Genomic DNA, 13,875 nt, shown 5'->3' with positions numbered 1-13,875 from the left:
AGCCCACAGGCCTAAAAACTCCAGCTCAGCTGCCAGATTTACCGCCTGCTCTCACACTCCCCAGCACCAACAGACCCCGGGCCTGGGGGCCTCACATCCTGTCCCCCACCACTCAGTACACAGCCTGCCTTGCCTACCCCTGCCGGCCCCTCTGCAGCTCACTTCGGTACAGGTGTCTCTTCACCCTGATGGGAGCAAGGGTGGGGGGCGGTGCTCAGAGAAACCTCCCAGTCAGGGACCCTCCCTCCAGGGAATCACTTTCCCCTAGCTGAGGGGTCGGGGTGCAGCCCTGCCAGGATCCGCGAGATGGGGGCGCAGATGTCCAGCACTGCGAGCCCGGGCCCCAACTAAGTGGGTCCTGCCCTTTGCCCTCGCACTTCCAAACCTTCCGCCCCGGAGCACCGCCCCTTCCCCGGCCCGCCGCGGCCGTCCCTCCCCTCCCGGGTGCCAGGGTCAGTCCTCCCCAGGAATGGGGGTGATGGGACCCCGAGCCCGTGCAACGACGACCCGGGGCCTCCAACTCTCTCCCTCGGGCCTGTCGCTACCCCGGGGCGGGCGGATGTGGGCGCCCCGCGGGAGGCCCGAGCCCTCCGGCCCCGGAACCAGCCCCGGCTAGGAGCCTGACAGAGCCCCACGGAGCCGGGCTGGGAGGGCTCGGTCGGGGGGCGCACGTCGGGCCGGGATGCGGGGGTACCCGGAGCCGGAGCCCGAGCCGGGGCGGGCGGCGCTGGGGGCCGCGCAGGGCGGGGCGGGCGGGGCGGGGGGCGGCAGCCCGGTACTCACCAGCGCCGGGGCTGTGCATCCAGGGGCCGGGGCCCTCAGAGCGGGGGGCTCATGGCGGGGCGGGGGGCTGGGGCGCCGGCCTCACATCCCCCCAGTCGCCGGAGGCTGCAGAGCGACTGTGAGACGGCGAGAGGAAGGGAGGGGGCCGGGAGGGGGAGGGCCCTGGCAGCCCGGCCGGCCGGGTAGGATGACAATGGAAGGAAATGCTTTATCTGAGGCTGAGAGCGGGCCAAGGGGGAGGGGAGGGAGGGGGCCGGCGCTCGCGGCCCTGGGACACACCACCTCGGCAGACGCTGCACCGCGCGGCGGCGGACACACCGCGCGGCCCGGGAGGCAGCGCCGGCCCCGGAACGCGGGACACGGCTCCGACCCGCGCGCGGCCGCCGCCCGAGCCGCGGCACACGGACCCGAGCACAATTCCCGGAAACCCGGCTACCTGAGCGCCCGCAGCCTCGCATACACAACACAGAGCGTACATCCATGTTTACACAAGGCCAGAATCATTTACGCAGACACTTCAGGGACGGACTCCTGCGCGCACAAGTACGGACACGTACAGCCCACGAGCAAACAGCCACACATAGAGAGACTGGGACACGCGTGGAGTCCCACGTCCCGTGCAAGGAATCCCAGACGGACACCCCCTCCACCCCCCGCACGACTTGCCTGAGGAAAGTTCCAGGATCTGATTTGAATCACTGCCCAGCCCTCCCCCTCTGCCCCCCCCCCACAACGCCTGCTGAGGGGAACAGAAGGGTCCAGCCTGTTCCTATTAAAAGAAAAAGGGGGTGGGGGTGGTGCGGATTTTGAAAGTTTTCTTTTTTTAAAGAAATTTCTCAAGGGATTTCCTTCCCTCCTCTCCTCTTCCTCTCTTCCTCCCATTCCTCTCCCCCCACAACTCTCCCCCCTTCTTTCCCCCTCCCGGTCCCTATGAGTCAAACTTCAGCAATGTGCCCAGTGTCTCCCAGTGCATTACAGCGGATCACAGAAATGTTCCAGTCTGTGAGTCGGAATGCAGCCGCCTCCAGCCCTCCCTCAGCTAATAAGCTCAGCTCAGGGCCGGTTTTGCGCAGCAGCTCTTTCTGCCCCCACCCCCACCCCCTGGCCCGCCCCCCAGCCCTTTTAGCAGGAGGAGGTCAGATTCAGGGGTCAAGGGCTGAGGACCTCACCATTCTGCTTCCTGGCCTAGCCTATCAGCCCTGTCGCCTCCAGCAATCTGCTGGGTCAGAGACACAGAGGCCCCCGGAAAGGGGAGAGGTCCACGACCTAAAACACAGCTCTCCTGTGGTGTGAGGTATCACCCCTGGAAGGCAGGGCTCAGCTGCCGTCTGACCCCATCCTCCCTCAGTCCTAGGAACCCTAAGAGTCTCAGGATTCTACAGAAGGAGAAACTGAGGCTGACCCAGAGGCAGAGCCATGTCAGATGGGAAACGAGTCCACAGTGGCCTAGGAGGGCTTGGCCACACCACGGGCCAACTTCTGACCATGGGCTCCTGGTTCCCACAAGCACAGCTCCAGCCTCATCACTTGTTGCTACCTGCGATTTTTAGCAGCTGACTTCCTACTTCAGTCCCTTTGCTTGTCCCAGAGCTCACTCCGCAGACAGTGAGTGCAGTGGTTAACTTATCCTCACAAAGTTCTTTCCTGGCATCCAAGCCCTCCTGCAACATGGCACCACACCACACACACCTCTCTCTTTTTCCACTGTTCTGCCCAGTGCCTCCTGGTACTTAGTGCTCAATCATGTTAGTTGCTATTATTACTATTATCATTTCAGCCGAAGTGGGCTGCTGACTGCTCCCCATCTTGTCCTCATTCTTTCCCACTGCCTTATCTTGGCTCGTTGTGTTCCCTCCAAAAATGAATGTCGTTGCAGTCCCTTTCTCCTCCTGGTGAAATCTTTCCAATCCTCAAGTCTATACAGCCTTCTCCAGCAGCCTTTCCCTGATTCCCATAGCCAGAGGGATTCTTTCCTTCCATTAAATCCCACCCTGTGTTGTCAGTCTTTCTCTCTACATTGACTTTCATCCACCTATTCTATTTGTCTCAACTGTCCTCTTTCTTCCCAAGAATGTTCAAGAGTGGACATCCCTGAGCCCAGCGACTGCCTTAGTCATGGCTGTATTTCTTACAGTGTCTTGCTGAGTGCCTTGCATAGAATTCAAGCTCCCTCTGGGTTATTTGCTAGACACCCCCAATACACCTTTTTTCCCATGACCCCCCCCCCATGCTGACTTTGCAAGACACATGTTCTTCTGCCTCAGGTGTGTTCTTCCCAGCCTTCACTTCCAAACCAGATCACCCACCTTCCAAATCCCTCCTCCATGCCACAGCATCCAGAAACATTGTTTGGTTACTTCAGACCCCAGCTTCTCACCTGCTGTCTCTCTCCTTTAGCCCCCCCACTCCCACCCACTCACACACACCCCTGGCAATGCCCATTCCTAATCCCCCCAGGACTCCTGGAGTTATTTTTGGACTGAAATCAGGCCCTTGTTTGCTCATTTCTACCATGTGCATCATTCATGTATTTGTGAGCTTTCTTTTTCTTTTTGACCTAATCTCTGAGTTCTGAGAGATTTGAGCAAAAAGGGTATCTCCCCCTGCCTTTCCCCACAGTATCCAGCACATGGCTGTGTCCACACACCAGGACTCACTGTTCCCAAAGTATAGACAGAGAGAAAGATAGCCTGGGAGACCTACATCTGGGAAGCAGTACTGTGCCCCTCCCTCCCTTGCCAGCTTTTCTTACCACTCCTTCACCACCCCCACCCCCATGGCAGAGTCTCAAGATAGTTTCTAAGTCACCTGTCCCTTGCTGTGATGTGTTAGAGAGCCTTCAGGAGCCCTAAGAGACATGAGACAGAAAAGTGCAGGTTACCTCCCTCTCCTCTATCCTGGTTACCATGGGAAGGATTTTTTTTTTTAAGACTCTCCGAGTCCAAGCCTCTCACAGACACCTCAGCTAAGCACCTAGCAGAGAAGATTAGCTCCACAGGACTTACCTGTCTCCCCAGAGTCTCCCCAGAGTTTCTGGCCAGCACAAAGCCTGAAGGCACTCTCTTCTGCTTCTCTTTAGGGTTCTGGGCCTACCTGAGCTTCTCTTTTTCTTTCTCCTTTCCTTCCCTTACTTAGCTATTTTTTGTTCAATATTTACCACGTAGCAGCCCTATACTATCCCCTTGGCAAACTTGAGATCATTTATTCTTAACAATGATCCTTGTTCTGCTCACGATTAAAGTATGGCCCATAAAGGTTAAGAAACCTGACCAAAGTTACACCACTAGAAAGTAATGGGGCCATTCATTCATTCAACAAATATTATTGGGTGCCCATCTTGTGCCAGGATTCAAAGCTCCGGAAAGTGATCTGGTCTAAACCTCAGGGCTCTGAGATCACTCCTGTTCCAGCCTTCTGGATGTGGTAGCTGAAGCCACAATTCCTCCCTTAGCCTACGCTTTCCACACACTCACCACAAAGCCAATCAGAAAGCATGCAGTCCTCAAGGCCCAGTGAGATATCGGAGGACAGCCATCTCGTGGGGTGGGATTGGGCCTTGCATTCCAGTTTCTGAACCTGGGATCAAATGCCAATTCACAGGATTTGGGATTTGCAAATTAAGAGGGGAGGTAGGTCCCCAACTCCAAATAAAGGGTTCCACGGGAACAGATATAACAAGTGCAAGAAAGGAAGGAAGGATTGGAGGAAAGGAAGGGAGGGAGAAAGGGAGAGAGGGAGGGAAAAAAGGAAGGAAGGAAGGAAGGAAGGAAGGAAGGAAGGAAGAAGGGAGGAAGAGAAGAAGGAAAGGACGGAGGGAGGGAAGATAATTAGGATGTATTGAGTATCCCCTTTGTATCATGTGCTGTTCAAGGCCCTTCCACTTGTATCTCATTATTATCCCCATTGTTTTAGTGAGCAAACTGAAGCTCAGAAAGACAAAATGATTTGCTCAAAGCCACAGAGCCAGTGAGTGACTTAATCTGGAGTGTGTCTGATTCAGAGCCTGTGTAATTTCTTCTAGCAGATCAAACAATGGAAAAGCTGCTGCCAGGTCTCCTGCAATAGCGTAAACCTGGTTATTTGAGGTCCCTGGCTGACCTATGTGTGATATTCTAGATGCCAAGTTTTCTCCCTTACTGACCCCAACCCTGTGGTCTCATCTCTGGTTTCCACCTTTCTCTGTTGTTCTGCACAGACAGGATTAGGGGAGCTGCATAAGTGTTCTGGCGAGGATTGGGGGGAGTTGTGTGGCTTTGGGGTGCAGCCAAGCAGACCTCCATCCAGGATTTCAGGATCTGAGAGAAGTGATACATCCTCCTGGGCCAGAATTGGATGGATAAATCAAGAAGAGGGTGGGGTATGGCTACAAGTCCACGTGGCTCTGGTTGGGAAGTGAGATGACCGTGGGGCCTGGGGCAGGTGGGAAGAACTAAGTAAGTCCCTTCCCCCGTACCCCTACCTCCCACCATTGTCAACAAAGGTGATGTGGTTTCCCTTGTGGTCTGTTGCCCTAGACACCTGCAGTTCTGAGTCTATGTGTATGTGTCTATATGCCAACAATGCCTTGGGGTGGGGGGGGACACAAGGAGAAAGCAGTGGGACAGGATGGGGAGGGGCAGGAAGCCAAAGACAGGGTCTTGTCAATCCCAGGACGAAGAAGGCACAACGAATGCACAAGATAGCGGGTCAAGGTCGAGGTCACCCCCTTGATGTCTCCAGGTGCCCAGCCAGGAACATCAGGAGAGAGCTCAAAGGCATTGTGGGTATCAGGGCCCTGGGCTGGGGCTGGGAGTCAGGGCACTTGAGTTCTAGGCTGGTTCTGCCATTAACTTCCTGGGTCACACCTTTCTAAGTCTCAGTTTCCTGCTCTGTAAAATAGCAATAACTTGGCTACCTACCACAAGCAGATGTTGAATTGGTGTGTGGAGAGGGTTGGGCAGCAGCAACACAGCCAGTGTCCAGATGCAGGGGGAGGCCTCTGGGTATGCAGCACAGCCAGGAGACCAGGGCTGGTCTGAGATCATATGAATAATATATGCAAAAGTTTGGAGCACAGTGAGCTTTGGAATTATTGTCCTGCTAGCATAAGAAATACTACAGTTGCTTACTCTAGCCCTGGACACAACACACACACACACACACACACACACACACGCACACACACCCCACAGTGTAGATAAAGAACATTAAAGGCAAAAACAAAAACACAGCCTCTGCCCTCATATAGATCACAGTGTATTGAAGAAACAAAATAAACACATGAAATACTTGAAAACCTCTTGGGAAGCCAACTATTTTAAAAATCTCACTATTTGTGTGATCTTGGCCGAGTGAAAACCTCTCTGGGCCTCAGTTTTCTCATCTGTCAAATGAGGGAGCTGGTTTAGACCATCTCTACTTCTTTTTCTGAGTCTAAAGCAGTTTTCAGATTCTGTGGCTCCAGGTATAAGTGGGTACTCAGCAGAGAGGAAAGACCTGAGCAGACGCTCGCCAGAATGAAGCAGGCGAGTGTTGAGAGGAGTTTTGCAGGAGCCCAGCAATGTGAAACAGTGTGGGGGGAGGGGGTCACATTCCAGGTAGGGAGAAAGGCACTTGCAAGGGTGAGGCAAGGAAGCAGAAAGGTGGCAAACAGATTAGCAGACTCAGGAATGAGGTTAGTGAGGATTGAGGGAGCCTAGGGAGGAAGTTGGACAGGAGAAGAATGGGGGCAGTCCCTAGAGCTGAGGGAGCAGAGACACGAAAGTGGGGGAGGAACATGGGTGGGAAGACACTCTCTCAGCCCCAGAGGCTGGTGCCAAAGCCCATCCAGCCAAACTCCACCCAGGAGAGAGGGGAAGAAGGGTTCCCTTGCCAAGAGGTCCCACCCGCCAGGCAAGGCCCATTCCTCCCTTTGCTTCTCTCCCAGTCGACCCCCAATCTGGAGGTAAGCAAGGGCCCCCTGAAGCCAGAGCCTCATTAGTGATAGAAACAAACAGATGGGACACTGCAATCTCCCTTCATAACAATAATGCCAGCAGAAAACTAATAATAATAATAATGAGGAGGAGGAGGAGGAGGAGGAGGAAATAAACTACCCCTCACTTGCCCTCTGATAAAACTTCCCAGCACCAAAACATCTTGATATGGCCATTCCATGTACTAGAATCTTTGCTCCTAAGAGCTGCAAGTGGTTTATAAGATTACCTAGTCTATAGGATTCCCCACACCTGACATTATATCAAAATCACTTGGAAGAACCTGAGAAAACAGATTCCTGGGCCCCCTCAAAGACCCGATCAGATTCTTTCGGGTTCGGGGTACCCAGTAATCTGCAGCTCCCACAGTTCTAAAGTGTGGTTAGGTTTGGGACACCCTGACCTAATCCAAACCCTCCGTTTACAGATGAGGAAACTGAGGACCCAAGGGGGAAATAACTTGCCAGAGACGAGACAGTTAATGAGTCATGGGGAGCAGGCCAAGAATCCAGGCGTCCCAGCTTCTAGTTAGTGTTCCTTCTGCAGCTCTCATTGCCCAGCCCGGGAGATGCCTGTGCCTGCAGAGATTATGGTCAAGGAGGCAGCCACTGGGCCATACTCTAATCGTGAGTGAGAAGACATTCATCCAAACTGCAAAATGTGTTTCTGCAGCCAGCTCTAATGGACGCCTGCAGGGAAACTGTGGTCCATCCACTGGTGGGCCTGGGGCTTTGGCCTTGCTACGTGCTCCCAGCAGGACCCTCCGTGACTGGATTGGCTGGAGGGCAAGATTCCACCTTGTTACAAATCTTAATGGTTTCTCTTTGGAGACACTTACCTCCAGCCTGGAATCTCCAGGGAAAACATGGAGGAGGTGCTGGCCTAACGACACTCACCTCTCTTCCCCAGGAGTGTCTTTTAGGGTGGGTTGGACTATGCCCCTGCATGTCAGGGGAGTGGAGGCAAGAAAGCAGAGATGAGAGGGGGTGCAATGGGGTGAGTGGTAGTGACCTTACTAAGACCTTGAAGTTCCACACCCACATATGACCACCACGGCACTCTTTTCAATGGAGTATAATTTCTTATGTATTGAGTATCTACTCTGTGCCAGGTTCTTGGGCACAGAGGCAAAAGAAGCCACAGTTCCTATCACGGAGGATTTCATCTCCTGGAGAGCAGGATACAGTTGGGGCAGTGGTTCTGCTCTGACCTGCCCCCTCTGTGCCTGGAACAGTGATTCTAGATCACTCCAGTTTGGCCTGAGTGGCTAGGGCTAGGAGGGCATAGGAGGGCTAGGAGGGCATAGGAGGGCATAGGAGGCAGAGAGACAACACCACTCTTCCCTTGGGCACACCCTGAGGATGAGCTCCACACTTCCCTACCCTGAGCTTTTGAGGAACCATTTAAAAACCTGTAAAGGAACGGGGGCTAACGGGAGGGGCATTGTATTGTGGTTAAAAGCGAGAATTTGGAGTCAGGGCTGCCTGGTTTGTCACTTAACTGCCACGTGATCTTCAGCATGTTATTTGACCTCTCGGGAGGCTCGGTTCCCTCATCTGCAAACGGGTATGGAGTGCCTGCCATATTAGGGTTGTTGTGAGAACTCCTGAGATCAGGACATGGAGTGCTCAGCACAGAGCCTGACGCACGTTGGGCTCTCTCAGGGGTAGAGCTCGACGCTGACATTAGTAATAGAAGACAGTGTCCTGTCTCTTCTGTCGCTCTAAGCCACAGTCGTCCCCTCCAAATTCAGTCTCAGTGATACTGACTTAATTTATGCAAAGAAATCCAAATGGGTCTCTAGCCCAAGCTGACTCCTCTGGGAGGTGCAGGGTGGTTTGGCTGGACAACGGGGATGGGATACTACCGGGAACCTTCCCCACCTCCTGAGGTGCTCTGGGGTAGTCTGAGCTGCGTCAGAGTTGAGAAGAGCCTGGATGGATGCGGGGAATGCCCAAACCAACTGCAGAAAGGGCCGCGCCTCCTCTCCCCAATCTTGGCAACGCACATCTGGAGTGATCTGCACATCTGGCTGCATCCCTGGGGCAATGGCCACAGCTGCTGACATTTGAGGGAGGAGAGATCTAGCTCCTCAGCCAGAGCCTGGGGGGCTATAAATAACTAGCTAAGAGGACCAAGAGGAGGAGGTTGACCTTTGGGGGTGGGGGGACAGGAGCGGCTGGCGACTTCCCCCACCCCCTTGGGTCCAGAGCCAAGGTTTTAGCAAAACAGGAAGAGGCAGCAGCAGCTGCTGGGAAAGTAGGAGTGGCTCCCCTTCCCCCACTTGCCTGGGGCCTTCGGCTCCCAGCCAGGACCTGGGAGAGGTGGAGTCATCTAGGCAGGAGAAGGAGGGGCAGACCCAGGCAGGCTGTGGTCCCAGCTCCCAGTGCCCTCCTATGGCTCCCCTGGGGCACAGGCAAGGGAGACGGAGGTAGAGAAGGGCAGCCCTGCGGTCTGTGCTCGCCCTCCTGGCTCCCTCCTGTTCCCTTTCTGTTCCCCTATCAGTGGTACAACAGGAAGGACAGGCATTAGAAATGGAGCATAAAATACATCTGTTGACCCAGCCAATGTACCTAGAGGCCCAGAATGGCCATCAAGCCTGCCTTCCTCTCTCATACTCTCCAGCCCACAGGTGGGCTGGGCCTAGACCCATGTGGGTGGGAAAGGTGGTGCTAGACAGGAGGAAGGATGCCTCTGGGCTTCTGGAGAGGGACCCGGGGCCTGGTCCCAATGAAGGATGGAGAACTTGTCCATGAACTATGGAGGTGAGGAGATCCAAAGCTCTGGGGTGGCTCTGGGTGACTGTTTTTCTGGAGTAACAGGGAGGACATCCACAGGGTCAAACTCTGGAGAGCCCAGCCCCAGCTCAACAGGCCTGGTAAAGTCCAGGGTTACAGGAGTTCCCAGGAAGTGTCGCCTTGCCTGGGCCACTGGGCCACGGAGAGTCTGTCTTGCAGTGTCTGACTGGTTGGTGACATCTCCAGAGGGGTCTGTATCTGTATCTGTCGTAACCTATTATTTGCCTCTCAGTCTGGAGCCCTGTGTTTTGCCTGCAGGGATGGTGTAGACCAGCCCCGTTCATTAGAAACAGAATATGAGCCACATATGGAACTAAATTTTCTTTTTTAAAAAAGTAAAAATAAATAGCGAAGTTCATTTGAATAGCATATTTATTTAACCTAATAGATGCAAAATGTTGTCATTTCATCATACAATCAAAACAAACAAATAAAAAAGGTCAACATTTTGCCTCCTTTTTTTCATCCTTGGTCTTTGGAATCCAGTTTGGATTTTACACTTGCAGCACATTTCAGTTCTGACGAGCCGTGTTTCTAGTGATTGGCAGCAATGTGGCCGGCGGAGTGAACAGCATGGGCTTAGGCGACTTGAAACTTAACTTCTCCAGCCTGTCCAGTCCCTCGCTGGGGAAGAGGCTCAGGACGCGCAGGTTAATGTGCTCTAGGAGGATGGCCACCTGCTCTAGCTTTCAAGCATCTCTCTCTAGACCTGGAACCAGTCCTAGTATATAGGCAAGCTGGGAAACTGAGTCACAGAGCATCATCTCAGACAACTGGTCTCCTCCTCCCCTTCCCAGCCCTCTTCCTCTAAGTTGAAGGTTGGTAGAACCTCATTTCCTCTTCAGGAGTGCTATTCTGTACCCTCTGCTTTCCCCTTCCAAACACAACCCCACACCATTGGGGCAGCAGAGCTAGGGAAGATGGGTGAAGTAAAGTTGGAGGGAAATACAGAGTCCAGTTGTGGACATGTGGAGTAGAGGTGCCAGTGGGACAATTTGGGGGGAGGGGTTGCATGGACAGTTGCTCTCTGGAGCTCTGAATAGGGGGATGGACCAATATAGCTCTGGGATCACCAGTGAGAGCTGAAGTGGTAGGTATGAGTGGATGAGACCACCAGAGCAGGGAAGAAGAGAGAAGAGACCCTGGAAGCAGGCTAAATGCAGACACTTGAGAGAAGAAAGATTTGGGTGGGCAGAGGGCTGGCAGCCGGTGAAGGAGGCTGAGAGGGAGCAGTCAGAAATTTAAACGAAGCAAGAGGAAGTGCTGGATCTGAAACCAAAGTGGGGGAGTGTCAAGAAGGAAAGATTTGCGCTCAATTGCAGTCGAGAATGCTTTAAAATCATTCTTATAGAGAGAGCTCACACACACGGATAAGAAACACTAAAACAGTGGCAGACTAAAATTCAAAGCACAGATATGACTCTTCAGGGAAAGCTAGCAAGCAAAGGTAGGGAAATGTTCACAGTAGTGCCAATTAAAACAAGATAAAGGCAGACGCCACTTTCAAACATTAGTGAGAGTGTAGTGAAACGTGCATGTTGTTGGTGTAAGCTCTTTTGAAACCGATTTGGCAATATATGGCAAGAGCTATAAAATGTTTTCACCCTTTGGCTCAACAAGCCCACCCCATATACCCTAAACTAGATTTCTACAGCCAAAATCCAGGGAGCGGGGAATGCAATACCACGATGTTCCCCACCACACTATTGGAAAATTGTAAAGTAATTTACTTACAATTGGAAAATTGTAAAGTAAATTATATTTCCATTTAATAGAGAATTATGAAGCTGTTAAAAAGATGTATGTGAATGCAACATAGCATCACAGAAGAACATAGTTTTGTGCATGCCCTGTGAAGGCAACTGTATTTTAAAAAACAACGACATAAGCATAGAGAAAAAGATGCAGAGGAAACTCGTGCAATAGGTAATGATTATGTAAGGTGGCATGAGTACACACATTTTTCTAGTTATTTAATAATTGTCAACATTGTAACGAGCCGTGGAGAGTGGGGATGAGGGCTGGCCAGAAGTCTAGAGTGGGCTACAAGGAGAGCCCTGACAATTCCACAGAGGTCATGAATACATTCATGTAGCAGGTATAGGTATGTCCTGGGCTCCATCCAGGTGCCAGGCACTGTTACTGTGGGTGTTAGCTCAGCACTGTCCTGATGGCAAAGATGCGGATTTTCTGCCTGGGTTCCAGGAGGGTCCTGTCCACTGGAAGCTGCTGGAGTCCCACTGGCTCCTGCCACACTGCTGGGGGCAAGACCTTATCTTGGGCCTGAAGGGACAGCCCCCCGTGGACAGGATCCAGGGAAGTCAAGAGCAGGGACTGGGGAAAGTATGTGGGTAGGAGCAGTGGCCCTAGTGAAGTTAGGGGAGGGTTGGGGGCGTCAGCCAGGAGTTTAGGGGATGTGAGGGCTGCTCTGCTCTGCGGGAGGGGTTCACAGGCTGTGGTCAGCTACCTGCCACTTCACATCATCCACAAGGTGACATGAGATGTAAGTGGGCCATCATCTCCACCGCCCCCCACAGGAACTCTACCTGGGCCCCCACCTACAGGCACCATCCGGCCTGGGCAGCCTCCTGCTCCTCCCCCCAAACTCTCTTCCTACAATGACACACTGAGGCCTTGAAATAACACGTCTTTATTTACGCCATCATTTCCACATAATTTGCCTATGATTCATTTGTTATCAAGAGGCATTAAAACCTCCAGCCCCAGCTCCCAGGCACCCACCTGTCCCTGCCCCACTCCCTTCTGTGTCCCACCATCTTGCCCAGCTCTCACCCTCATCCCTGCTTCCTAAACCCAGCATGCCTGCCCCAGTCTCAGCATCTCTTCCTCATTAGCACCCCCACCCCCAGCTCCTCCCTGCTTGGAAGGCAGGCGCTGGGGCTGTGCATGGCCCAGATCACATCTATCCCCACCCAGACCCTGGCCTGTGGAAGGCCTCTGGCCCTAGGACTCAGGATGACCTCCCGTAAGCAGGAAGCCCTGGAAAAGAGAAGAAACTTCTCTTTGACTAGAAGCAGGAAGCTGTGGAACCTCTAGCCTCAGAGGCAGCCCCTTTCTGTGACCCTCACCCCCCCACCCCCTCACTTCCCCAGGCTGGATTTTCCTTATAGTTCAGGGCTGGTCCTTGGGTCCCTCCCCCTCACTCTGTTTCCTACAGGGCACAGGAGTATAGAGTTTCCACTGTGTGTGAACGTGTGTTTGTTTTCGTGTTGGGGGGTAAGAAGAGTTGTCTTTCACACCCTCATAACCCAGTAAGGCTGTAAGGCTTTGGGGGCCCCCAGCTCTCCCCAGGGGAATCTAGGTGAGCTAGGAGCTGCAAGGTGGGGGAGGCGGGGAGGAAGAGGGCGAGGGGCGAGGAGGGGGCTGCTGGGAGGGGTTGGGTGAGGGGAGCTGCTGTGGTTGGGTTATCTGATGTGAGGAGCCAGGTGTGCTCTGGGGGTGGGGGAAGCGCTGCCTGAGAGAGAGGCAGAAATTGCACAAGCAGTCTGTAGACACAGAGAGGCAGAGACAAGAAAGGCTGAGTGACACAAAATCAAGAGGGAGACCAAGGGAGACTTCGAGATTCCTCTCCAGTTCCATCAGAGACTGGCTTTCCTCCTCGACAAGACGAACTCTGTAGGCCACCCACGGGTTGGGGGCAGTGACTTCCTGCCACCCCATCCTTGGTCCCCCAACTCCTGGGACACCTGCTCTTCTAGCTGTCCAGCTCCCAGAGAAGCAGGCAGGTCCCATTCAACAGCACGTAGCAGAGGTGGGGGTGACCAGGGGCTGTACAGAGTGGGGGTGAACGTCCAACCTTATCCCTGAATCAGAGCAGTTGGAGACAGTTGAGGGTCTATAATCTCGGTTGGGGGTTGAAGGGTGGAGGAGGCTTTGCAGGAGGAGATAATGGGGTGGAGCAGAGGCCTGGCCTGGAACAGGGGGCCCTAGGCCCAGGCACTCTTCCGCCAGCTTTCCCCCACCAGCGCCTCCACTCAAGACAGAAGGTGCCCCGTGGAACATGGAGCTGGGGCTGCATCTGTGGAGCTGGGGGCTCTGAGCACCACCAGGATGCCCACGTGGTCCTTCACAACAGGGCCCACCTGTGAGTTCGTGCCTCCGCCAGCCAGCGGTGACCTGGAGTTCGTGTATGTTGGGGGGAGGCTGCTCCTTATAAGGAAGAGGATATCTCATTAAAGAAGAGGATCCCCAGATGGTGATGAAAATGATAATTATAAAGGCTAATGGTTATCAAGCACTTACTACTTGCCAGGCACAATTCTAAACGTGTATTAACTCATTTAGTCTTCACAACTCCTAGGAAGTAGGTACAGTTGTTA

At 53.5% G+C, this 13,875-nt stretch overlaps 1 protein-coding gene across 3 annotated transcripts in view; it reads right to left on the bottom strand.

Annotated features, from left to right (window-relative positions):
- The window catches only part of HDAC7 (histone deacetylase 7), a 35,438-nt gene extending 34,485 nt beyond the window's left edge, over positions 1–953 (bottom strand). The window contains exon 1 of one of the 3 annotated variants that reach the window (XM_074325781.1): positions 784–953. In XM_074325781.1, the coding sequence (XP_074181882.1) occupies positions 784–802 (19 nt within the window). In that variant the 5' untranslated portion in view covers positions 803–953. The remainder of the gene's footprint in view (positions 1–783) is intronic. The other 2 variants (XM_074325782.1, XM_074325784.1) reach the window with 2 other exon arrangements.
- Positions 954–13,875: the final 12,922 nt, after the last annotated feature.

Source organism: Rhinolophus sinicus, linkage group LG02, assembly GCF_036562045.2.
Source record: "Rhinolophus sinicus isolate RSC01 linkage group LG02, ASM3656204v1, whole genome shotgun sequence".
Lineage (NCBI taxonomy): Eukaryota > Metazoa > Chordata > Mammalia > Chiroptera > Rhinolophidae > Rhinolophus > Rhinolophus sinicus.
Note: the sequence above shows the minus strand (reverse complement) of the source record. Positions and strands in the feature narration are given on the sequence as shown.